Source organism: Trachypithecus francoisi, unplaced genomic scaffold (genome assembly GCF_009764315.1).
Source record: "Trachypithecus francoisi isolate TF-2019V2 unplaced genomic scaffold, Tfra_2.0 Lachesis_group15, whole genome shotgun sequence".
Lineage (NCBI taxonomy): Eukaryota > Metazoa > Chordata > Mammalia > Primates > Cercopithecidae > Trachypithecus > Trachypithecus francoisi.
The window spans coordinates 74,097,899-74,123,523 of NW_022681460.1; the positions used below are offsets into that span (position 1 = coordinate 74,097,899).

At 36.7% G+C, this 25,625-nt stretch overlaps 1 protein-coding gene across 9 annotated transcripts in view; it reads right to left on the reverse strand.

Moving 5' to 3' along the window:
- ADGRG6 (adhesion G protein-coupled receptor G6) overlaps positions 1 to 25,625 on the reverse strand; it is a 143,113-nt gene that overhangs the window by 77,864 nt on the left and 39,624 nt on the right. For 5 of the 9 annotated variants that reach the window (XM_033235273.1, XM_033235272.1, XM_033235270.1 and 2 more), the window contains exon 3: positions 2,260 to 2,601. In XM_033235273.1, the coding sequence (XP_033091164.1) occupies positions 2,260 to 2,601 (342 nt within the window). Of the gene's footprint in view, positions 1 to 2,259; positions 2,605 to 25,625 lie in introns of all 9 variants that reach the window. The other 4 variants (XM_033235271.1, XM_033235265.1, XM_033235269.1 and 1 more) reach the window with 1 other exon arrangement.

The following is a 25,625-nucleotide window of genomic DNA, read 5'->3' on the forward strand; positions in this document are numbered from 1 at the left end:
GGACAAAACATAATAGGAAAGATAAACCTGTTAACTTCAGAGCACAGACTAATGTGATGCAAAACATCAAGCCCTCCACTGCTTCCTACTAGTTAGCTTTTTACCTACCATTTGCCCCATCCCTCCCCTCTTACTCATCCATCTTCTGTCACCAACCCATTACCAGTTGTCTGATATCAGCAATAGTAGTAAGAAATTCTACTCATTTCATCTCTAGTCATGATTGGATCTCTCACACCTAAACTTTTGAGTTACAGCCAGCAAAGTTGATAAGTATTTTTTTAATCCTGAAACTGAGAAATTAACAATTTAAAAACCCCAACTACCTAATTAAGGAAATAACTGGTTTCAGGAAGGCTTTGTTTATACATTAAGATTTCCAAAAATCTACTTTTCAAATGATTTCTAAACACAAATAATAGTTCTTATTTTCATTAATGATTACTTTTCACTCTTCCCAAACATTCCTGTACTGCCATCTCCCTTTCAGATACTCTATATCCTCCTATTTTTTCTGCCATCATCAGGATGTTTTAGGAACAAATACAAAACTAATTCTATTAAGGAGAGGGAGTCTAAGTGAAAAGTCAAACAAAGTGGAAATTTAAGGTATCCAGACATATAAGCTAGTTTTTGAGTAGTAAAGGGTAGACCATGGAGTTTCCTACTCCAGCTCTTCTGGGTACTGGCCATGTGACCCTGGGTATGTTACTTCATCTCTCTCTACCTTTGTCTTATTTGTAAAATGGGCAACAACGGCACCTACTGCATATACGGTCAATAAGAATTAAATAAGTTAATATGTCCAAAGCATAGAGCAGTGCCAGTACCACAGCAATAAGTGGCAAGTACTATTATTATAATAGAGGTGCAATAAATTCAAAATAAAAATGTATTCACCTAATCCTTCTATGATACATGCAAAATCATTAAATAATACCAATAGATTTAGCCCTATGCTAATATCATAGCCTTTGTGAGACTAATTTGAGAAAGAAGTATTTCTCCTCAAAAACACTTTTTAATACTGGTTTCATATGAATAACAGTTTGAATATATTTTAATATTCAGTACATCAAGAATAGTTCTGTAATAAAACATCATTTTAGTATAACTATTCTAGTAAAAATCTATGATAGAATTTAAAGGAATCATGGACTTTAGTCTACTTTTTAAATATAAAGAAGTTTATAGGTCCACTTATGCAAAGAGACACTTAAACAATATGAACCACTATTCTACATGCATTGTTAAAATTAAAAGCCTAGAAATAAATGTCTCCATCAACATTTTATTAGTGGTTATGGCTGGGTGGCATTTGTACAGATAATTCTACTTTGCTTCTTTTTTTGTTTTCCAATGTCCTATATTTTATCATTTTTAAAATATTATTTTGAAAAATTTAAAACATTTTGAAAAATTTAAGCATGTGTGTTTTAACCATGGCAAACATAAATAAATAACTCCACAATCAGAAAACACAACTTATAATAGTGAGGGTCAGTCATTTTCATAGTTGTACCTTTCTGTTTTTACTTAGAAAGTTCAGAAGAAAAAAAGTATAAATCATAATAGTCATTTTTATAGTTGTACCTTTCTGTTTGTTTTTACTTAGAAAGCACAGAAAAAACAGTATAAGTCTCATCATATCGAAGCTTGAGTTTCTTTAGGGAAACACAGGTTTTAGAGAGAAAGATTATTTAAATGTTATGTTGTGCCAGAATATAGAAAACATATTTAATAAAAATACGCCTTATTTCCTTCAGTTAGCCATTTTCAGGGGGCTTTCCTCAAGCTGTGTTATTTATTAGCTTAAACTGTTACTAGCTTGTTAAAAATTTACTGTTCATTTTCTGTATTTGTTCCATACCATAGTTCCTTAAAAGGACAACATCATAAAACCCAAAATGAAATGATTTCTAAAAGGGATGTTTTAAATTTTCAGTGGAGAGATGTTAGAATTACAGATTTTAATTATTAGCAGTGGAATATCTACAGTGTCTTCCAAGCAGCCTTTAAATGTTCTGCATATAAACAATATAAAAGAATTCAACTCTCCTGTAACTAGATTTTGGATCTGGTAATTATATTTTGCTAAGAAGAATGCTCAGAGAATATTAACAACTTCTTGCTCTTAAATCCCAATCCTAATCATTCACATTCACATAAAAGAGCATAACTCTGTCTCCTGGTCCTTGTGTTTACTGCAGAACATGTTAAACAAAAGCAGAAGGTTGGCGTTGCCTTTGGTTTACATACCTCTGATGTAGCTGGCATTGAAACCTTTCTTCTGGATGCTAAAGTCACTTGAAAAGGACACATGCATCTCATTCGCACTTGAGTTAAATGATAGGCCTTTGGCAGTTGCTCCACAAAATTTAGTCTGGCTCTCTCCATTATCAAGGGATAATGAGTCATAAATGCAATTGGGAGCTTCTTCAATATCGAAGTCGTTAAATGTTATCTGAATGATATAACCGGTGGGGGCTCGGAGCGTCCACATGCAAGCCTGGCTGTTCGGGTAGTCGTTAGGGTAGCATGGAGAAGTAAAGGTCCCAGAAGGGTTGGACAAAACCACTCGGCAGTTGGCACATCCCCACACTACTGGCCAGACAAAAGAGAGACAGAGAGAAGGTCTGGGTTCAGATGCATATAATAAACTGAGAATACCACACACTGGGGACAATCGAGCAGTAAATATTTAAAAATACCAACATATAATCATAAAATATAAATGGAAAATGAAACCTTCTTGAGGAGGAAAAGAACCATCAATAGAGCAACAAAAAGTAAAAGGGAAATAAAAAATTTTAATGCAATGATTCTTAAACTTGGGAGGTTATACAGTCTGAGAATCTGACAGTTATAGGAACTCTCTCCAGTAAAATGAGCAGGGGCCACACATGTTACACACAATTTCAAGGAGTACAATGAGGCCTCAGAAGGCAACAGTGAATTTCACAAAGGTTCACTGACCCAGATTAAGAATCTCTACTCCATACAGTAATTGAACTGGGATGGCGGGGGTTACAGAACCATAAAGATAGTGTTCAGTATTACAAATCATGGATATAAAGGAAGAGAAACTCTTAGAAAATAAATAATTTAATAGACAGCTACAAATACAAAAAAAAAATAAGCTATCTTCTGGCAGACTGTATTTTTTTTTCTGAAATTCAAATAAATAGCATCACCTTGCAAACATGGATTACTTATAGTTTTGAAAATACATTCACTTACCCCATTTGTTTGTCACAGTTGGTAATTATATGCTTGTGGGCTCATCTCATTTACTCATTCATTTGGTAAATATTTATTGTGAGTCTATTACGTGCCATGCACTATTCTAAATAATATATATCAATATCAATGAGCAGGAAAGACAAAGTCTCTCTATAAAGGAATCTTTTTGTTTGTTTGTTTTTGAGACAGTCTTGCTCTGTTGCCCAGACTGGAGGGAAGTGGCATGATTCTGGCTCACTGCAACCTCTGTCTCCCAGGTTCAAGCAATTCTAGTGCCTCAGCCTCCTGAGTAGCTGAGATTACAGGTGTGCACCACTATGCCCGGTTGGATAAAGGATTATTATACTTCAGTGTTGGACCTAAAGGTAACTACAAGTATAATGACAGATAAAGGTGGGGAAGAAAAGTAAAACAAAGGATAAAGAGAGACTGAAATGAATATTAGAGATGGTGGTTCTCCAAAGAGGTGACATTTGAGGAGAGACTCAAGTGAATGAAGTGAGGGAGCATGCCATGAGCCCACTAGAGAATAGCACCGCAGGTCACAGGAATGGAAAAATTAAGACCCATTGTAAATAAATATTGTTTTTTCCCATGGAATGTAAGTCCTATAAGATCTAAGATCATGTCTCCTTTGCTCATCACTATTTGTTCTCAGTATAAGGTTCACAAAAAATATTAATTGAATGAAATATGTAAAGAAAACCCCTTCTGAGGTAGACAGGGGAAATGCTATTATCCCATTTTCACTAATGAGAACAGTTAGGTTGTTCTCAATTATTATTTATCCACCAGTTGGAATCAGAAACAAAGGTCTACCATCTTCCTGTCCAGAGATGCTTTTGCAACTAATATGCACATTGCTTTGACATATTTATATAAATGAAGGCAGTGATCTCATTTATCCAAAATACTGGATAAACTGCCATTAAATGGACATATAAGCTTTCAAACAAAATACTTTAAACATACTAATGAAAATAACTAAATTTATTATATCCCTCCTTCTTTTACTGAGTTGACTAGAATGCATATGCAGTAACACTTCTTGAAAAATGGTAGTTACTACAAATATTACTATTCTTCTATGACAAAGTGATATATTCAAGGACTAATTCGATGTTTTACACAGCTCAAGTGAGGTTTTTCTTTTTCTCTGTGGCCACTTTGTATTACTCAATGTTTCAATATGCCAACTCTATCCCCATCCATTCTTTTTAACTCGCCCTCCTCCTGCTCTTCCTCCTTAAGTCTCCTTAAGTCTTTTGTACGAGACCAAAGACAGACTATGGAAAACAAACGATGATCCTCAAGTGTCTGCCAAATGCCTTCTCTTATCCATCCCTGGAGCACCATGTTCCTCTGCTTTGTAGCGCTATTCAGAGGACTTCTGTTACTTCCATTTGTGATATGATTTTCTTATTGTCAATCTTCTTTCACTACTTTGTAAACTCAACAAGCAGAGGGTGTGTGACTGTCATATTTGCCATTCTACTCTCCAGCACTGCACAGCACCCCGGCACATAGGAGATCTTCAATAAAATTTGCTAAATTTATGAACAAATGAGTAGCTTAAATGAAGGGAACCATGTCTAAATTAAAGAAAGACTCCATGCAGTATAACCAACTCAAATTCTAAGTCTGAAAAGAAAATAGAATACATGTGCTCTGGAACATCTCTTCAGGTGGGGTGTTGGGCTGTTTCTTCCAATTACATCACTCACAACACAGGACTGAGATGGCTAGGACTGTTATTTTGCCTTGGGCTCAGGAGAGGGAAGTAATCCTAGTAAATCAACAATAATTTATCCAGTTATAGACATTGGAGATTAAAAATAAAAATATAAAGGAAAATAAGCAACAATCTCTGTCATCTCAACATGCAGATAGGCAGCATCATTTTTCCAAGATAAGATGCCATCTTTTATATCCAAGACCCAAGTAATGTGCATGACTTCCTTTATCGTATATATTATCTTTGCCAAATTCTTCCCTAAAAGCTGAAGAAAGGGTTTGAGAAAATTTATTATCATTATTATCTTTTAGACATGGGGTATCTCTCTGTCAGCCAGGCTGGATTGTAGTGGCCCTCGCTGCAGCCTCAAAATACTGGGCTCAGTCCTCCCACCTTGGCTTCTGGAAGTACTGAAATTACAGGCCTGAGCCACCATGCCTGCCCAAGGGTATAAGAAAGTTAAATTTGACTGACAACACTGACTGTGTAATCTTTAACAAGTTAATTTATCTGTGCCTCAGTTTATCCACCTTTACACTGGTGGTGATAATAGCAACTACTTCCCAGAGTTACCAGGAGGATAACATGGATTAATATTAGAAAGTCCTGGAAGTTGTACCTGGGACATAGTTAGCACTAGTTAAGTGTCGGCTATTATTAATAATTACTATAACACAAAATCAGTGCATTAAAAATTTAAGAGAGGTAAAATAGGACACCACCTTAGTAGAATCTCTTTTTTCCTTAGGCACTCAGAGGGATAAAAACAAGATAAAGATGACACTCATAACATGAATTCAGAAGAACGTTTGATACATTCTTCTATATGATTCTTACCTTCAGTGCCTAGACAGCATTTAGAGATAGTGCTACTAAATCATAATTGTCTTAAATAGATGAAATATCAATTAAACTAGACACAATATCATCCTCTTCATTATACTCATAGAGCAATTCACAATAACAAGCTTTCACATATAACTCATTTAACATTATAATAACCCTGAGAACTATTACCATCTCTATCTTTAGAGGAAACAAATGAGGCTAATATAGATTGGATAACTTGGACAAAGTCACATATCTAATAGATAGCAGCACCAAAATTCAAACCAGCCCTTCTGAATGTAAGCCTAGTGTCTTTCTAGGGAAAAAAAAGTTGCCACACTTAAACAAAAAACACAGACCAAAATGGTGAGCTCAAGTACTTCTTTAAAAGACATTTTTTAAATGGACAATTTCTTAATAGTTTCATAGCCCTAAAATAAACATATTTTAAGAAACTCATTTGGAAATATTTTAATAAAAAGTATTAGGAAGTATGAAATATAGTGCTTTGAATTTTCCAATTTGTAGTAGTCAAATATCACTGCTAACTGATTCCTACACTATGAGCTAGCTTAGTAAGTAATTACTTTGCTCTCTCGTAAGAGTCAGGGCTACCTAATTAGATGGTTACTGAAGTAGCCACTGAATGAGGTATTGGTAAAATCAGGATTAACACATATGCTAAAAGCTACCCAGTTCAAAGCATCTGGCTCAATGTGTTCTCAAAGACAGATATGGTAACATATTCTTACAGATAATTTATAAAAGCAAGGTTTTCAAGTAATCCAAACAAACAACAAACCAAATTCCACCCTCAGTTCTTGCCTATGCTTACGAGTATTTAGCAGTAATTTACTTGTGTGTATTTTTACAAAAGTTTATTTTTCAATGAAACTCTAATCTATAATGAAAAATCTTCCAGTCATGTCAAAGCCTAATTCAATTGATATATAACATTTTGATATAGATTTAATAACCGTTACCTTGGGAGGTTTTTTTAAAATATCTCAGATTTGGATTCTTATACTACCTTTGCCACAAGTACTTCTTTATAAAAATCCAAATGCCTATTCTTTAAAATCTCTTTAAAACAAGAATTTTAGATCCCAAGAGACAAATCAAAATGGAGATTAATTTTAGCTTCTTTCAACACAAATATGTTGATGGTACTGAATAATTGCTTTTTCTAGACTGTGTTAAATGGTGAACAAAATTAATTCATTTAAGTAAACCTTGATCTTTATTTGAACATACATAAAACTGCAGCTAATGAGCCTGTAGAAAAACCTGGCCAGTGAAAATTATCTCCAGAAAATTTAGCTTAAGTCGCCTGCTTGTTCTGCATTTATTCAGTCATTATTTGAATTATCCATGAGGATAGACTGAGTTCTCACACATGAAAAGCTCATTTGTTGATTAAAAACATTTAAAATATTTAGCAGTCTTGGTGGCTTCTAAAGATTAAACCTAAGGGCCAGCAACTAACAATTCTAGAATCAGTTCTAATACCTAAGTCAGTAAAGAGCCAGGATAACCACATACCATTTCTCCAGATCTAAGTAAATTGCTATCAGATGTAACATCACTGAAATGTAAAACATCAGTAACATTTTAGATGCTGGCATGTATTACATGATTGATAATATGCAGAAATGGATGACTTCATCAAAGTTGGCTATTTTAAGTGATTTCAGACCACTATCCATATTTTTTAAGATGGCATGGAATCCAAGGCAATCTGGCTGTGACATCTGTGATTCTGTTAATGTGACAGACTTGGCAAGCATCCCCACCACCCTCACCACTCCTCCTCAAGCTCTGCATTCAAAAATAGCATTTCCACATTTGAGGAGGGTCTTTCTTAAAGCACGGTTACATTGATCATTCCAGTCCCCTACCAGAACTTCTGACAGCCATGCCAGAATACCAGTTCATTCACCCACTCCTCCTAAAACAATGGTTTCTTGAGTCAACCAGATAATTGTTCCATTTCCCTCTGTAATGGGTCAACCCCAAAACGTTCTTTGGAAACACCCTGAATAAGAAGCTACTTCAACGACTTTAAGCATGAGTTCCAAAGGGTACCGGCTTACTTGAATCAGTTCAATTAAGTTTGACATTACTAGAATATTAACAAGATGTTGAACTGAAGTTTCCTTGATGAGGCACCATTAAGACTGGCAATTTTTTGAATTTCCGAAGATACCCACATGCACCACACGCTCAAACACATCTCTTTCTTCTGTAATCCTGTTAATGTTTAAACTTTGAGTTCTGTCTTTCCATAATCACGTTGGCAAGAGAACATTCCATGTCTGACTGCAAAAGATAATACTTTCTGAAGATCCAAACAAGTGAACTGTTGTAAATCATTCCAGAGTCAGCCTGTTATGTAGATATACATCACTTGCAAGAGGATTAGACACACAAGCACGTGGGTATGCATATGTACACACACCCACACATATTTTCATGGGTAACTATTCTCTCTCAAGCAATGGTTGAGTCTTTTCCAGCTTTAAAAAAAAGAAAAAAATCTAAAAGCACTGAATAATTTGAAACAACATAAACTGCATAGTCTATCACCAAATCTACCTCCTGGTTAACATATCCATTCAAGTTCCTTATTCTCTTCCTGCAAACCCCCAACTTTGGATTAATCCAGGTGTGGACCTTCTTGCTGGTGAATTCATAGGCCTTTGGACTCAGCTGATAAGAACTTACAAAATTTCACACAGTGTTTATACTAAAGCAGCTTCCAATTTTATTTTGCTCACCCTCTCCAGCATTGGATGCCTCCGAGCACAGGCTGCTTCTAGACAGTCTCTTACCCACAAATTCTCCATTCTCCTCATTTCTCTCCTGCCCTCTCAGCCCTCTCCAAGCACCGCCTCTGCTACCCTTGGCTTTACAATCCTTTCTGTTTGGCCAGAGGACCTCAGACAAGCAGCCTCGGCATCACCTGAGAGCTTGTTGACATGCAGAATCACCCAGACCTACTAAAAAAAAATATGCATTTAAACAAAATTCTCAGATAATTAATAAGCATGTTAAACTCTGAGAAGTATTGCTTTAAATAACAGTACTACAGAAGCTACTCAATCTTCATAGGTACAACTTCTCCCAAGAGGATCTGTCTCCTCTCACAGTTCTTGCTGTCATCTTCATACTACTTGGTCCAAGGAGTAAACCCATGACCTGAAGGGAACCAAACTACGGGCTTTGCTAATCACCCCAATGCTGTCTTTCTCTGAGAATTTCAAGTTAGAGACACACACAATTTATCCAGAGAATGACAAAAAGAAGAATGATGACATTATAGAAATTCAAAGGTAGCAGCTGCCTTGACCACTTGGAAATATAGGAAGCTGAGGGGCTGACAGAGGAAAGGGTAAGAGAGAAAATGTAGAGGCTGGGTGTGGAGACTCACGCCTGTAATCCCGACACTTTGGGAGGCTGAGGTGAATCACGAGATCAGGAGTTCAAGACCAGCCTGGTTAACATGGTGAAACTCCATCTCTACTAAAAATACAAAAATTAGTCAGGCCTGGTGGCACACGCCTATAACCCCAACTACTCAGGAGGCTGAAGCAGAAGAATTGCTTGAACCCAGGAGGTGGAGGTTTCAGTGAGCTGAGATCACACTGTGTCTCAATAAAAATTAAATAAATAAATAAATGAAAAGAAAATGTAGAGCACAGAGATGAGAGAACACCAGACGTTTGAGAAACAGAGGGGCTTTAATTCTAGCCATTCCACATCCGGTAATGAAGGGTAGGAGCTGTTTCTTGTGGCCTGTCCATGAATTATATGACAATAATTCTTATTACACCTACTGCCCTACTACTTTACTTGATTTTAGTTGATTTCTGTTCATTGCAACCAAGTGTGCCTCAAGCCAGTACTCTAACAGAGCTCTCCTCTATGTTCAGCTTTTCTTTATATATGCTCATTCCCTCTGGCTAATCTCATCTGAACAAAAGCCTTATTATACCTAAATGTTGATCCCATACATGTGCTACTGAGCACCATATCCTAGCTTTGCAAATACCTACTCCATATCTCCACTTGGATATCCCACAGAGCCATCAGTCCAAACATCATTCCTCAAATAATGTTTGTATCCTCCTCATAACTGTTAGCAGCATGAACGTCATCCAATCTAGGGCTCTGAACATCCCTTCTCTCTTCCTTCTCCCACACCGTCTCAAATAATTTGCCAAAGGCTATGACATTTGTTTTATTCACAGTTTTTAAATCTCCTCATCTCATTCCAATAGTTTAAGGTCTTGTTGTTTAAGGTTCTCATCCTTTCTCTCTTGGATAAAAGTTTGGTCTCCTTGTCAATACTCTTGTCACCTGCAATTAACTCATCCTTCACATCACTACCAGAAAGATCTATCAATATCCAAGTATGAAGGTAAGTTTTCTCTAACTCCAAATCTTCTCTGGGATCCAACAAGACAAGCCCCTTGACTGACATACACAGCACTCACTCCTTATTAGCCCTGTTCACTCTTCCTAACTTATCTCTTCTCATCTCCCCACATCCCTGCACTTAATACTTATTAAACATTTATGTGCCTGGCACCGTGCTAGGTTCTGGGAATACAGTCATGCACAACATATAATCTCTGACTTTACAGAATTTATGGATTATTGGAAATGCAGATAAATAAGTAGATCGTGATAATACAATGTGATAACTGCTCTGATAGAACAGGTGTTCTTGATAGAACAGGTGCTCTGATAGAACAGACGAGTGCCATACTCTGGGATTAGGCTTCATGGAAACAGTACCATTTCTAACCAAATCAGCAAGACACTGAGACATAAATATGCAGCTTGGGAGTGAGCCAAGTAAAGGGGGAAGATAGAGACAAAATAGAAAAGAGTGTTCCAGGCAGTGAGGTCATCAGGTACAAGAGAGCATAGATGGTTCAAGTAACTTAAGATTTAGTTCATCTGGAGCATCATGTGTAAAGTGGAGAGAAATAAGAGATAAAGACAAGTAGGCAGAGATAAGATTTTGCAGGATTTTGCAAGCCACGCTAGAGAAAATGAAAAATTATACTAACAGCAATAGGAAAACTAAAAAGGTTTTAATGTGGCAAAAGTAAAATAACTGGATTTGTGTTTAGCACTATATATATATATATATATATATATATATAGGGTCTTGCTCTTTCTCCCAGGCTGGAGTGCACTGGTGCAATCATGGCTCACTGAAGCCTCAACCTTCTGGGCTCAAGCAGTCCTCCCACCTCAGCCTCCTAAGTAGCTAGGACCACACGCATGCACCACCATGCCCAGCTATTTTTTTTTTTTTTAATTGTAGAGATGGGATCTCATAATGCTGCCCAGGTTGCTCTCAAACTCTTGGACTCAAGTGATGCTCCCACCTCAGCCTCCCAAAGTGCTGGGATTACAGGTATGCAGGCATGAGCCACTGCACAGGCCAGCACAGACACTTTTTTTTTTTTTGAGACAGAGTCTCACTCTGTCACCCAGGCTTATGGGATCTCGGCTCACTGCTGCAATCTCTGCCTTCTGGGTTCAAACGATTCTCCTGCCTCAGCCTCCCGAGTAGTTAGGACTACAGGCATATGCCACCACGCCCAGCTAATTTTTGTATTTTTAGCAGAGATGGGGTTTCACCATGTTGGTCAGGCTGGTCTCAAACTTCTGACCTCATGATCTGCCCTCCTCGGCCTCCCAAAGTGCTGGGACTACAGGCGTGAGCCACCAGGTCCAGTCACAGATTCTTTTTAAAGACTTGCTCCTTTACACATAAACAACACAAAACTACCAGTGAACAAAGATCCTTGTAAGAATCACTGTAGCCCAATTCCAAGAACCTACAAATGACAAGAAGACAAAAGCTAGCAAGCTACACTGACAGTTTGTGGAAAGAACATAGCAGTCACAGTGGCAAGGCAGATTTATTCTATAAGGAAGGAATTCATTGAAGTGAGCCTAACTGCTGATGATAAGACAGAAAAGCAGCAAAGTGACTATTCTAATGTTCATCAAAGATTTGTCTCATTTTGATCTTACCTATTACACCTAAAGAAAGACTAGGGAAACTTAAAAGACACACTTTCACTTAATGTTCACCTCACTTGAGACTGTTACAGAAAATCTTTCCATATGGATTACCTAGGCAGTATTGCAGGGTGGAACAGGTTTATGTTGGCATTAATCAGAAAAATATTGCTAAATACTACCAACATAAGTAGAGATTGTCTTAGCCTCATAAAAGCTAATTATAGTTCTAATACCCATGAAGGCAATGATGTCATTACTAGTTAAACAGCACATAATTAACTTCTTGAGCACATGAATGTAGCCAATGAGATATCTATATAAAGTACTGGGACCATACATGACTCACAGTAAGATGCTCAAATAATATTAGTTTTCAGTGTTGTTGTGACTGTGGTTGTTATTAAATGGCAAAGCACGTTTAGCCATATTTTGGTTTGTTCATTCATTAGTCTAACTTACTGAGCCCCTTCTTTCTTTCATGTTCAGTTTTCTTTTAGATATCTTTACATATGGTCACCAGAGGGTTATTGCTTCCTATTTATTCACATGTTATGTGGTGCAGGTGAAGGACCTGAAATTAGTAGCTAGAGCACATTTTGGGTTTATGAACTTACCTTCCCAATAAGTTGGAAGAATATATTGGGAAAAAGATGGTTAGTGGCAGGATAAGTGTGCTTGTTAGCTCAAGTTTTCCAAATGGGCCTTTAATTTGAGGGCATAAAAAAAACTCATTCGGGTTTGTGCGCATAAATGGAAGCAGTTTAAACAGCCAAGGTTTGGAGCAAAGCAAATTATAGGTGCAACCGGCATAATTTTCCCCCTTATGGAACACTTTTATGTAAACATCTTAGTAATAAGAGCTGATGTAAAAATTCCATAATACAGATCTTTTTAAATAATTTTTTTTCAAAAAACTTTCCATTTTTACATGAACAGCTTGTTTAAATATGATCCATCTAAGGCTTTAAATTAATTCATCACTGGAATTAGTTTTCAAAGTATTTATAAAATGTTAACTTTTTATATAGATCTCAAGTATAATGTGCAGGGGATTATGTCTGCTTGAATGAGAGAGAGAGGGAAAGAGAAGCAGATAATTTTTTCAGCAAACTCTGAAAATGAACTTTAAAAAGTTTTCTTCTATTCAAACTATCTTCTAGCTAAAATCGCAAGACCTAACTAAAAAAAGATTTTTTATTATTGTGGAAAAAATCATTGTGGGAAGGACAATATTATTATGAAGCTAAACTAGAAGCTCTCTCAAGATCTTCCCCAGACCTAAACTTACACAAGATCTTTACTTTAAAATTTGAATACAAGCCACATAAACCCTTAAAACATATTGTTGTGGCCGGGCGCGGTGGCTCAAGCCTGTAATCCCAGCACTTTGGGAGGCCGAGACGGGCGGATCATGAGGTCAGGAGATCGAGACCATCCTGGCTAACACGGTGAAAGCCCATTTCTACTAAAAAATACAAAAAACTAGCTGGGCGAGGTGGCAGGCGCCTGTAGTCCCAGCTACTCCGAGGCTGAGGCAGGAGAATGGCATAAACTCGGGAGGCGGAGCTTGCAGTGAGCTGAGAACCGGCCACTGCACTCCAGCCTGGGCAACAGAGCAAGACTCCATCTCAAAAAAAAAAAAAAATATTATTGTGAAACACAGTAACATCTGGAGAGGGAGGGAAATAAAAATAATAAAAATAACTCTAACAACAACTAACATCTAGATAGTGATTACTTTGTGCCAGATAAGAGAAGACAGACTAAATCACCTTCCTCTGGAAGTAATTCATGCTTATGTGGTTATCTGGCTATGTTAGAAGTGAGATCACAGTGGCTTCTGGTCTTGGCTCCTCCATTTAACAAACCATGTGACCTCGAGCTAGTCACTAGCCCCTAAGGTTCTAAATTCCACATGATCTGAAAAAAAAAAAAAAAAAAAAAAATCTCTTTTGGCTCTAAAGTTCTACTGTGGGTGGCGGATTCAGGTTCTGACACATAACAGAGCCTCAATTTTTCCCTTTACTACAAAGAAGTTTCCAAGGAAGTTATGAAGACATATGATGCTTCACTAAGGAAGGGAGTACCCTGTATAGTTAACAGGGTTATGAAGCAAGAAGCTCTTTTTGAGTGTTCATGAGACTTTGTGTTCATTTGTCCGCTTTGGAGCCATAAGTCTGAGTCCCTAAGGGACAGCCAATACAGGTTGCATGCAAGTAGAGCTAATGGTCAGCAAACATCCTGACTTCTGGGGTACATTCCTACTGCTCAAGAAAATTTCCACATCTTGCTAACAGTACTTATTGTGCTATTTTGAATATTGCTGGCTTAGAATTATAGAGCAAGTTTTGACAGATTGTGAAGATTTAGAGTGTGGTTACATCAGGAAAAAAATCACCTCCTTTCTACTTAATATAGCTGCTTTAGTGTGCTCTTGATGCCTAACAGCTTACTTTACAAAAAATAGCTTATTACTTTTATAAAGTTAATAGAACTATTGAAAAGCAAGGTTGAATTTCGGTTTGCCACACCATTGCCAAAATGTTTATCTAATTTCAAATTGCACTGGACTGGGGGTGAGGCAATGTACACACTAACCTCATAAAGCCTCTGGTAGGTTATGTACAAGAGACAGCTCACTCAACTTCCTATATTTCAACTGCTTTACCTATGCCCCAAGGGGCCTCCACATCAATCACAAGTTTGCAGCAAAAACATGCTTCAAAAAGTTCACGAAGTTCACCAAACTTCATAATTATAACTTTCCAGGACAGTATAAAAATCGACTTGCTTACCGTCTTCTTTTAGCCAGTCATATTTTTAAACTTCAGAAAAATGGCAGAGTAGCTTGTTCTAGGTGGGTGAGTAAGGTCACACCTGCAGGCAAGCCTTACAGAAGGCCAAACCACAAAAAGTGGGTGGGCTGGGTGGTCTACAGAGCACACAGTGCAGCATGTTTCCAATAGGAGGCACAGACCTAAAAATAGAAGCTTGTCAGTGCCCCCAGAGATTTGCATGGTGGCAAACCTCACTCCCTGTCGCTGGAGAGCAGAGGCACGCTCAGCTGCATTTGTCTGTTCCACTCACTATCGTGGGGGAGTGGAATGATCATTCAAAATCTCTGCAAAATTGCTTCTATGATCTTGATTACCATTTAGCTTTGTAGTGGTATTTGAGAGAAAGAGAAATATTATTTTAACACATATATTCCTTCCATGATTCCATTTAGAATATCAAGTAGGAATGTTCTATGGAAAGTCATTTTGAAATAATAATAGGTGTGTTATTATTATAACCCTAAACTATAACACAGTATAGTATTCCCACTCTCCATGAAAATAACACTGATGGCTGGGAAGACTGAGTCCTGGTTATTACTGAAATTACATAGGGAAGTCCCTCTTGCAGAAAAATTGAAAGGGAAATTAAAAACAAAAAGCCAATTTAGAAATTCAATATAAATACAAAGTTTTAGATACAAATATATTGCTCCTCCAGAGAATAGAATCTAATGGGAAGACTATGTGCCATTTTGCCATCAAATCTTAACCAGGAAAAGATGAGAAACCCCAGGTTTTTGGTTAATAATTAAAATAAATAGGAGATGTTTGGATAACAGATCATTCTACAAGTTATTCACTAAGGTAATTTGAGTTGAATCTCTATTCAAAGAAATCAAAATGACTGTGTTCTCCCTATAACATAATCACCAGACTTTTAGGTTTTAGGGTGAAAAAGGCATCAGGCATTTTACTGAAGGGCCATCTAGTCAATGTGGTACAGCTTCTAAGTAGATGAACTGTTAGTTCCACTATGCAAAATGAGCCAAAAAATTTTAATAAAACAACATTTGCTTGTAAATTAATGTTAATAGTTTACATATGTGCAACTTTATCTGAAAGGAATAGCTTTTAAATTGTCAAAAACATTTTTTCTCTAATATGGCCCTTTTAGGGATATCATTTTACGACGTTTTACAGATTTCTTTTCTATAAAACTACGTCATAATTCAAAAGCAAACAATGCAGATGAACTTCCTTGATTACTATTTGTCTTATACAAATAATCAATAAGAAATATAGGTATCACACTGAATTTAAAATTCAGGCTAAACTCCTGGCCAAAACACAAAAGAGAATGTATGAAGTGATTTCATGTAAGACTTATTAATGTATAACTGACAAACTGAGGATTATATTTGGCCATTAACAACTCAGACAAAGCAAAGTTTTTTGTTTTTTGTTTTGTTTTGTTTTGTTTTGAGATGGAGACCCGCTCTGTCACCCAGGCTAGAACACAATGGCACGATCTTGGCTCACTGCAACCTCTGCCTCCCAAGTTCGTTCAAGTGATTCTCCTGCCTCAGCCTCCTGAGTAGCCGAGATTACAGGCACGCGCCACCATGCCCAGCTAATTTTATATTTTTAGTAGAGATGGGGTTTCACCAAGGTTTTTTTAATAGAAGAAAATGAGAAGAGCAAAATCTAAAAATCATTTATGTTTATTATATTTAAATATCTGCTTACAGGAGGGCTGAACACTAAACATCTATAATTCATATAAAGCTATTTTGGACACAAGTCTAAGTTTCTATTTGAACTGGTTTCTAAGTTGCTCCTATCCCAACATCTTTATAGCTGCTCTCTGCATGTAAAGTCTCCATATACTTGACTAGAAATAGCACACTGCCTGGGTGGAACTTTCTGTAATGTTTCAGTTTGAAAGAGACTACTGTCCTCTAAAGCACATTATTCAACAATTAGATTTGGGCTGCTGAAGCAAAAGACAAAGACAGCACTATATCCTATCTAGTTCTACCCATTCGCTTCATGACATCATTTTTAGGTACAGCCTTTCAATTCAAAGTTTGATGCTTTTATACAGATTTTAGTGATGTAAAAGCTATGTAAGAAGATGTGGAAATCCTCCTCTTGGGGCATACTCTTTTCAGAAATATAAAAACAAACATAAAATCTCATTAAGTTAGATCAACTTTTTAAACAAAACTATTAATTGAGGCAAATTTTAATGGAAAATTTTAATTTAAAAAGTACATCAAATTCTAACCCACTTGATACAACATCCAAATAATATTAATATAGTAATCCTTTTGCTGTCTTTGTTGGATTAAAAAAAAAAAAAAGAAAGAAACTTTTTAAAAAAGAAAAGATAATATCAAGTCTCAATTGATTTGATGCAAGATTTTAGGGAAAGACTGGGAGGGAGACATCCTACACTAAGAATGTTTGATATAAATCATGATTAAACCATTGCAAGATGATTGGCATCTTGTTAAACATAATTAGAATAACATCATGGGAGATTAAACTGTCACCTTTTCCTCTAGATGTCCTGTAGCAATTGGTGATAAAGAATGCAAAGAAGTAAAATAAAATTTATTTTATTTTAAATAAAATAAATAGGCTGGGTGGGAGCCTTTAGCTTGGGTGGGGGCCCACAACTTGGGTGGGAGCCTTTAGCTATCTGTTTCCTCTTTGATTCTTTGGGGATTATCCAATAAAAATGGAAGTAGAGAGAAAAGAAAAAACAGCAAGTGTGTACCTCCAAGATGACCCACTTATCTTGAGTTCATACTGTGACACTGTGTAATGCCAATACACAAAGTTATAGATTTCCTTCATCTCACATCGAGGAAAGGCTTGGGTTTGTTTTTGGTGGAGAGAGAGAAAGGAGAGGGAGGAGATCTGAATACCTTGTGGCATGCCCTCTGAAATTTAGGACTGCTTTCCTTGGCACTCTTCATCTAATTTTATTGCTTATTTTCCTTGTCAGATTTTTTTTTCTTAAGCACTACGAATTCATAAGAGATAAGTTTTTTAGAAAGTGAAAAAAGGGGAGAACTATTACATGCATATACATAATGTATATGCTTTTTGGATGCACATATATGTTCACACAATTTCCCTGGGGTCGGGCAGCATGTCTACTTGACATGCATATTTCAAAATACATACAATATCCAACATATATACTTATACAAATATATCTGTTAATGTTACAAGATAATTTTTCCACTTTTAAGTTCAGAGGGTCCCCATGGTTTGTTACAGTGAAAAATTGTGTGCTGCTAAGGCTTGGGGTACAAATAGTCACCAACATAGGGAGCATAGTACCCAAGAGGTAGCCTTTGGACCCACGCCCTCCTTCTATCCTCCCCACTCAAGCAGTTCCCAGTGTCCACTGTTGCCATCTTTATGTCCATGTGTATTCGATTCAAGCTCCCACTTATAAGTGAGAACATGTGTTATTTTTGGTTTTCTGTATCTACATTAGTTCACTTAGGATAATGGTCTCCAGCTACAACCATGTTGCTGCAAAGGAAATGATTTTATTCTTTCTATGGCTGCGTAGTATTCCATAGTGTACATGGACCACATTTTCTTTATCTAGTCCACCACTGATGGGCATCGTGGTTGACACCATGTCTTTGCTATCGTGAATAGTATGCAATGAACATACATGTGCAAGTGTCTTTTTGGTAGAATGATTTATTTTCCTTTGGGTATATACTCAATAGTGGGATTGGTGGGTCGAATGGTAGTTCTGTTTTAAGTTCACTAAAAAATCTCCACACTGTTTTCCACAGTGGCTAACCTAATTTACATTTCTGACAGCAGCATACAAGTGTTCACCTTTCTCTGCAAACTCACTAGCATCTGTTGTTTTTTGACTTTTTAATAATGGCCATTATGACTGGTGTGAGATGGTATTTCACTGTAGTTTTGATTTGCATTTCTCTAATGATTAGTGATGAGTATTAATGGGGTTTTTTTTTTGCTTGCCAATCTGTTCAAGTTCCTTAGAGATCCTGGATATTTGACCTTTGTTGGATGCACAGTGGATATTTTCTTCTTCCTGTAGGCTGTTTATTCTGCTGATAGTTTCATTCGCTGTGCAGAAGCTCACTAATCAGGTCCTACTTCTGAATTTTTGTTTTCACTACAGTTGTTTTTGGGACTTGGTCATAAAGTCTCTGCAAAGGCCAATGACCAGAATGGAATGTCCTAGGTTGTCTTGCAGGGTTTTTATAATTTTGGGTTTTACATTTAATCTTTAATCTACCTTATGTTGATTTTTGTATATGGTGTAATAAAGAGGTTCAATTTCAATCTACTGCGTATGGTCAGCCAGTTATCCCAGCACCATTTATTGAACGGGGAGTCTTTTCTCCATTGCTTATTATTGTCAACTTTGTCGAGGATCAGGTGGTTGTAGGTGTGTGGCTTTATTTCAGGGTTCTCTGTCCTCTTCTATTAGTCTGTTTTAGTGCAGTACCATACTGGTTTGGTTACTGTAGCCTTGTAGTATAGTTTGATAGTCTGGTAGTGTGATGCCCCCACTTTGTTCTTTTTGCTTAGGATTGCTTTAGTGATGCAGGCTCTTATTTAGTTCTGTATGGATTTTAGAATTTTTTTTTAATTTTGTGAAAAAATGATGTTGGTTATTTGATAGGAATAGCTTTGAATCTATAAATTGCTTTTGGTCAGTATGACCATAAGTGATAACTGTTTTTTAATAATCAAGATTTTTCTATGGTAGAAGAACTGATCAATTTGCTTTCTCCCTCTTCCCACTGATCATGATAAAAGTTAAACTGAATTCCACTTGAGAATGAGAATATATTTTATTTCATATAATACCCTTGTCTCACTCTAGTCACTTTATATTTATTCAGCACATACTTTGCATAAGGCACACATTATAAATATTAAAGAGGAAATGGATTTCTTTAGGAAAGACAGGAAGCCACAGTGGAGTGCTATAAACTTCCTCACACAGGTGCATCATGTACTAAGACCAGTTGCTGAGATTGTGAGTTGTTTCATCTTGAACCACCTGGATCTCTATTGTCAATAGCACTTAGTAGAATATTACTGCTGGTATAAACCTTATAATTCATCCACCTTGTGCACTTCATTTTTAAGATGTAAAAGCCGGCCGGGCGCGGTGGCTCAAGCCTGTAATCCCAGCACTTTGGGAGGCCGAGACGGGTGGATCACGAGGTCAGGAGATCCAGAACATCCTGGTTAACACGGTGAAACCCCGTCTCTACTAAAACAACACAAAAAAACTAGCCGGGCATGGTGGCGGGCGCCTGTAGTCCCAGCTACTCGGGAGGCTGAGGCAGGAGAATGGCGTAAACCCGGGAGGCGGAGCTTGCAGTGAGCTGAGATCCGGCCACTGCACTCCAGCCTGTGCAACAGAGCAAGACTCTGTTTCAAAAAAAAAAATAAAAAATAAAAAATAAAATAAAATGTAAAAGGCAAGGGCCAGAGATACCAATTGACTTGCCCAAGAGGACACTGTTAATTAAAATCAAAATGAAAATTATTTTTCCCAACTATGATAAATACAAATATTCTTTAATATCTCTATGCTTGTACTGAATATAAACATAGAAAGTAAGTTTTCAAGTGCTGAAGATGTCTCAAACCATGTGCTATTATCGTTCCACATATACATTCTTATAACCATCTTACAAAGTAGGTGGTATTACGTTGATGAAAAAATTCAGATTTCTGTGTATCATTTTTAAAAATTACCTTGCTTATGCAATCTAGTCTGTAAGCTTCTCAAAAGTCAGGGATGCTATCTAACTTGGTTTAATAATCATTTAATGGTAAATCTATCCCTAGTGCTGGTAGTACTGGTGGTAACAGTATTTATTAACACAATATTTAAATTTTCTCTAGAATCAAAGGATTTTGAGGAACCACAGAGTTCAGATAATCTACCCTCTACCATTTATGCTACCTAAAGGACAGCTTTATGAAAAAAAACATGAGTTTTTTTTTTTTTTTTTTGAAACGGAGTCTCGCTCTGTCGCCGGGGCTGGAGTGCAGTGGTCAGATCTCAGCTCACTGCAAGCTCCGCCTCCCAGGTTTACGCCATTCTCCTGCCTCAGCCTCCCGGGTAGCTGGGACTACAGACGCCCGCCACCTCGCCTGGCTAGCTTTTTTTTGTATTTTTTAGTAGAGACGGGGTTTCACCGTGTTAGCCAGGATGGTCTCGATCTCCTGACCTCGTGATCCGCCCGTCTCGGCCTCCCAAAGAACATGAGCTTTTTAGTCAGACAGACTTGCCATTTTTATGTAATCTTGGACAAGTTATTTGACCTCTCTAAATCATTTATTCTTAGATATCATGCACCTTTGTGTGTGTGTGTGTGGTTACTGTATGGATTAGTGAAACCCTATATAGAGTGACTTATGAAATAGCCAACATCATGTAGTCATTCAATAATGGTGTTGTAGTAGATGCTGTCGAGCTCTGGCCAGGTCCCTTTTAGAGACTGTACTCATTCTCTCCGCTGCTGAGACTGACAGCCAGTGACAGTACTCTGCTGAGTTTCCCTCAGACTACTGGAAGACTGAAGAGAGATACCTCATCTAGTTACGACTCCTTCCCAGGTAGCTTCCATCCAATGATTGCTCAAAGTAGGGGATAAGGCCCAGTCTCCTTGTGCCAGTCTAAGCAACTATGTGGGACATTTCAGCTACATGGGGGCCTGTAGTATCTGCTGAGGCTGCTGTTGGGACTGTGCCACAGGCCAACTTCTTCCTCTGCTCCATTCTTCCTTCACTTTCCACAGAGGTGTTGGTCCAAGATTAGTCGCTGATCAAACCCCTGCATTCTAATCTCTATCTCAGAATCTGGTGTTCCATGAACCTGATCTGCAACATCTGGTTAGTTCCTTGTCTTATGTTTGATTGAAACAAGAGGCATTGAGGGTGCTCATAAAGAAATGTCTATTCAAACTGCAGTGATATGGTGAAAACAGCACTGAAGTGAGAAAAAGATGTAAGTACTGGTTCCACTCACCACCTAACTAGATTGGATCACTTAGTTAATATCTCAGCATTAATGCTTTAAAATGTGATGGCATTGTAACTTCGAAACAAGGTTTAGCTTCCTTCAGTTTAGGACCTGCTTCAGGCCCAACTGTGCTTGTATTCCCATAAGACCAATAAAAAAAGTTTGTATTGAAAGAAATTAATAATTACATTTTTATCAAATACCAATCAATTCAAAAAGCCAAAGATGACTAAAGATCACCATGCTTTCTTAACATATTTGGAATGCAGAACTTTCCAGATAAACCTAATCAAGTAGAAATTCATTAATTCATTGTAGAATATAAATCAAAGTAGATTGCCGACAAATGAAATTTCCTACATTCTCAAGACTTAACATACATTTTAGTAAACCACTTTTTTCTTTTCTATGAAGTCTAAATATATTTTAAAAACCACCCCTCATGTTCAAATATTGCTTTGCTCATGATCCATGAATATTTTTGAAGCACATGGAAGAAGTTGGTTACTGAAGTACACTCTGTATTCACATTGAAGCAGCAGATATTTACAAATGACATCAGGAATGAACAGAGGAGGGGTACTTTTGAAAAATGTAGGAAATTAGAAAACAACATTTTTCTGATATCCTAGTTTTACCAATATAAATATACACATTATTCCCTCTGGATAAATGACCTATCTCATGCTTATATCTAAATCTTGCCTCTTCCATCTGATCTTTTAACATTTGATGCTGAGTCTAATTTTAAGAAGGCTCAGTTGATCAAAGTTGGAGTTTCATATTCCCTTTGATGTATTCTCTGGAGGGATTAACAAATACCATTTTAGAAATATACCGTACTGGAACATAAACCTATCACTCATGTTTGTTTTTTATTGACTTCTGGTAAACGGGTGGCATGATGATTCTCAAAACCTTAATTCTACCACCCCATTACCATGCAGCTAATGGGTTCAGAAAAATCCAACCACAAAAACATAATCACAGTAGCTCTCTGTAAAGAGGTACCTGAAACCTCATTGATTACGATACTTAAAATGTTCCCTGTGAAGGTCAAATTCAAAACATATTTATGAAAAATAAACCTTTATGTTTAGATTTTAAATCTGTTGGCCAGAATAAACATAGTAGTTTCATCCAGAATATAAAAAATAACTAACATAGAAATCCAAAGAATATTTAGTTATTTTATTCAAATAGAAACTCTTGTCAGTCCTGGGGAGCTATGATGAATTATTTCTTAAGAACTTAGAAATCAGATTGTTCTTTAAAGTGTTAAATGTTAACTCTTTTGCATTGAGACCAAAAGACATAGTCATCTTAGACAAACAATCTGAGACTTGACTGTTATCAGACTGAATGTAGAGACATACACCAAGTATAGTAAAAGGGAAGTCTAAGAAGAGCTCAATAGTAATATCCACCCAAGTACCGTACTGGGCCAACTAGAAAAATCCCAGCAAATGACTCAGAATCCTTGTGCCACTGATAAGATCAAGCCTCTCATCAGATAGATACATAAACCTCATTTGGTTTGATAAGATTAAACACTGGATTGATCTCAGTCTTCTAATTCACACTCAGATAATTGTTTGGTTTTCTACATAGGTGGACTATCTACTCTTCTGGTTCCTCTGAAATATTACTCATTATATATCAACAAATTGACATTAAAATTTGGTTTCCCAAGTAGAGAGATAGTCCCAATACAGTGATATAAAAACTATGGTAATATTTAGGGCTCTGATCGATCAGAGTAGATGCTGATGTGGATGGCAAACAACTAAAAACAACTGAATATCAGCTCCGACTGTAAGTAAACTTTCACTTGTTCAACATCTCTGTTCCCTCTTGGATAGTGACAATGACTTACTACTGTATCTTCAGAGCCTAGTATAGTGCCTGTCCCTAGCCCTAAGAATTAATAAATACATCCATACATATATAAACAAACAAATACATTATATTAATTTAGATGAATCTTTTTTTTACTTGACTAAAAAATGGCTTTTTAAAAAATATATACTTTAAGTTCTGGGATACATGTGCAGAAGGTGCAAGTTTGTTACATAGGTATACATGTGCCATGGTTGTTTGCTGCACCCATTAACCACATTAGGTATTTCTCCTAATAGTATCCCTCCCCTAGCCTCCCATCCCCAACAGGCCCCAGTGTGTGATGCTCCCCTATGTCCGTGTGTTCTCATTGTTCAAGTCCCACTTATGAGAGAGAGCATGGGATGTTTGGTTTTCTGTTCCTGTGTTAGTTTGCTGAGAATGACGGTTTCCAGCTTCATCCATGTCCCTGCAAAGGACATGGACTCGTTCTTTTATATGACTGCATAGTATTCCATGGTATACATGTGCCATGTTTCCTTTATCCATTCTATCATTGATGGGCATTTGGGTTGGTTCCATATCTTTGCTATTGTGAACAGTACTGCAATAAACATACATGTGCATGTGTCTTTAGAGTAGAATGATTTATAATCTTTCGGGTATATACCCAGAAAAATTTACAAGAAAAAAACAACTCCATCAAAAAGTGGGCAAAAGATATGAACAGATACTTCTCAAAAGAAGACATTTATGCTACCAAAAAACGTATAAAAAAAGCTCATCATGACTGGTCATTAGAGAACGCAAATCAAAACCACAATGAGATACCATCTCATGCCAGTTAGAAGGGCAATCATTAAAAAGTTAGGAAATGACAGATGCTGGAGAGGATGTGGAGAAATAGGAATGCTTTTACACTGTTGGTGTAAATTAGTTCAACCATTATGGATGAATCTATTTTTAAGAGATGGATCTACTCTTACAGTGGGTTCAAAGTCAAGCTTCTGAGCTTCCAAGACTGATGCCTAGACCAATTCAGGAGGTTAGGAATACCTTCAGTAAGGTGTCTCAGGAAGGATTTATCAGCCTTCCTAAAGGCAGCACTATCCTAACCCATCCCTGAAGACACAGCAGGGATTTTCCTTCACAGGAATTAAAGTGAGATTACTAAAGTGAACATAAGGAAGAGACCTCAAACAACCCTTAAAAATGCAAACTCTCAAATCAAAGTCATCCACTAATGTCTTTTCCTTAAAATAACTTTACATTCTTTGTGTTAATACAAATCTAAAGTATAACAACAAACTAATTTAATAGATTACTAGAAACCAATTTTGCCACAAATTAAAGTCTAGCTAGTGGTTAAAAGTTTGATTACTGAAATAGTCAAATTTAACCATGTAATAAAGGAAACAAAACTTTCCTTTTCAACTGGTTATACTTTTGCCTCAGACAAATAGCCATGCTGTCACTGGAAAAATATATTTTTAGTTAACTGAATTATTTGATCATAAATTTACATGAATCATAAAAAACATCTTGCAGGGTATATTCATTACATGCTGTTAGGGGGAGGAGGAACCTAATATTTATGATATTCTGTTCCTTCCCCTTTTGGATGTCAGGAACACCCACTAAAAATTCATGTGTTTCACTGACATGTAAACCAGAAAGACTATTTTGAATTCAAACACAATTGATCATGATGTGAAAAGAACTTCTGAACAAAAAATAAGAGGTTTAATATAGTGTTTAATTTTACATTTACAAACTTTGGGTTAGTATTTTCATCATGTAGACAATGTTTATAGTGATCAGCCAATAAGTATAAGCAGAACAGCCTTGACTACGACTGCCAAAGATATTACGATATGTTTTCAAGTTACTTATACTTTCCCCTAGGCTATTTCCTAATTGAAAACTAAAAAAGATTAGAGACAATTACATGTTTGTATCAAAAATGTTATTAATTCATCAATGAATCTGTAGCACATATTTCTTTACCCTTTTACCACTCTGTAGAAAATATTTTAGTCATGTAAAACTTGAAAATACAAAACAAATATTCCTCATATCTCTTTTGACTTTCACA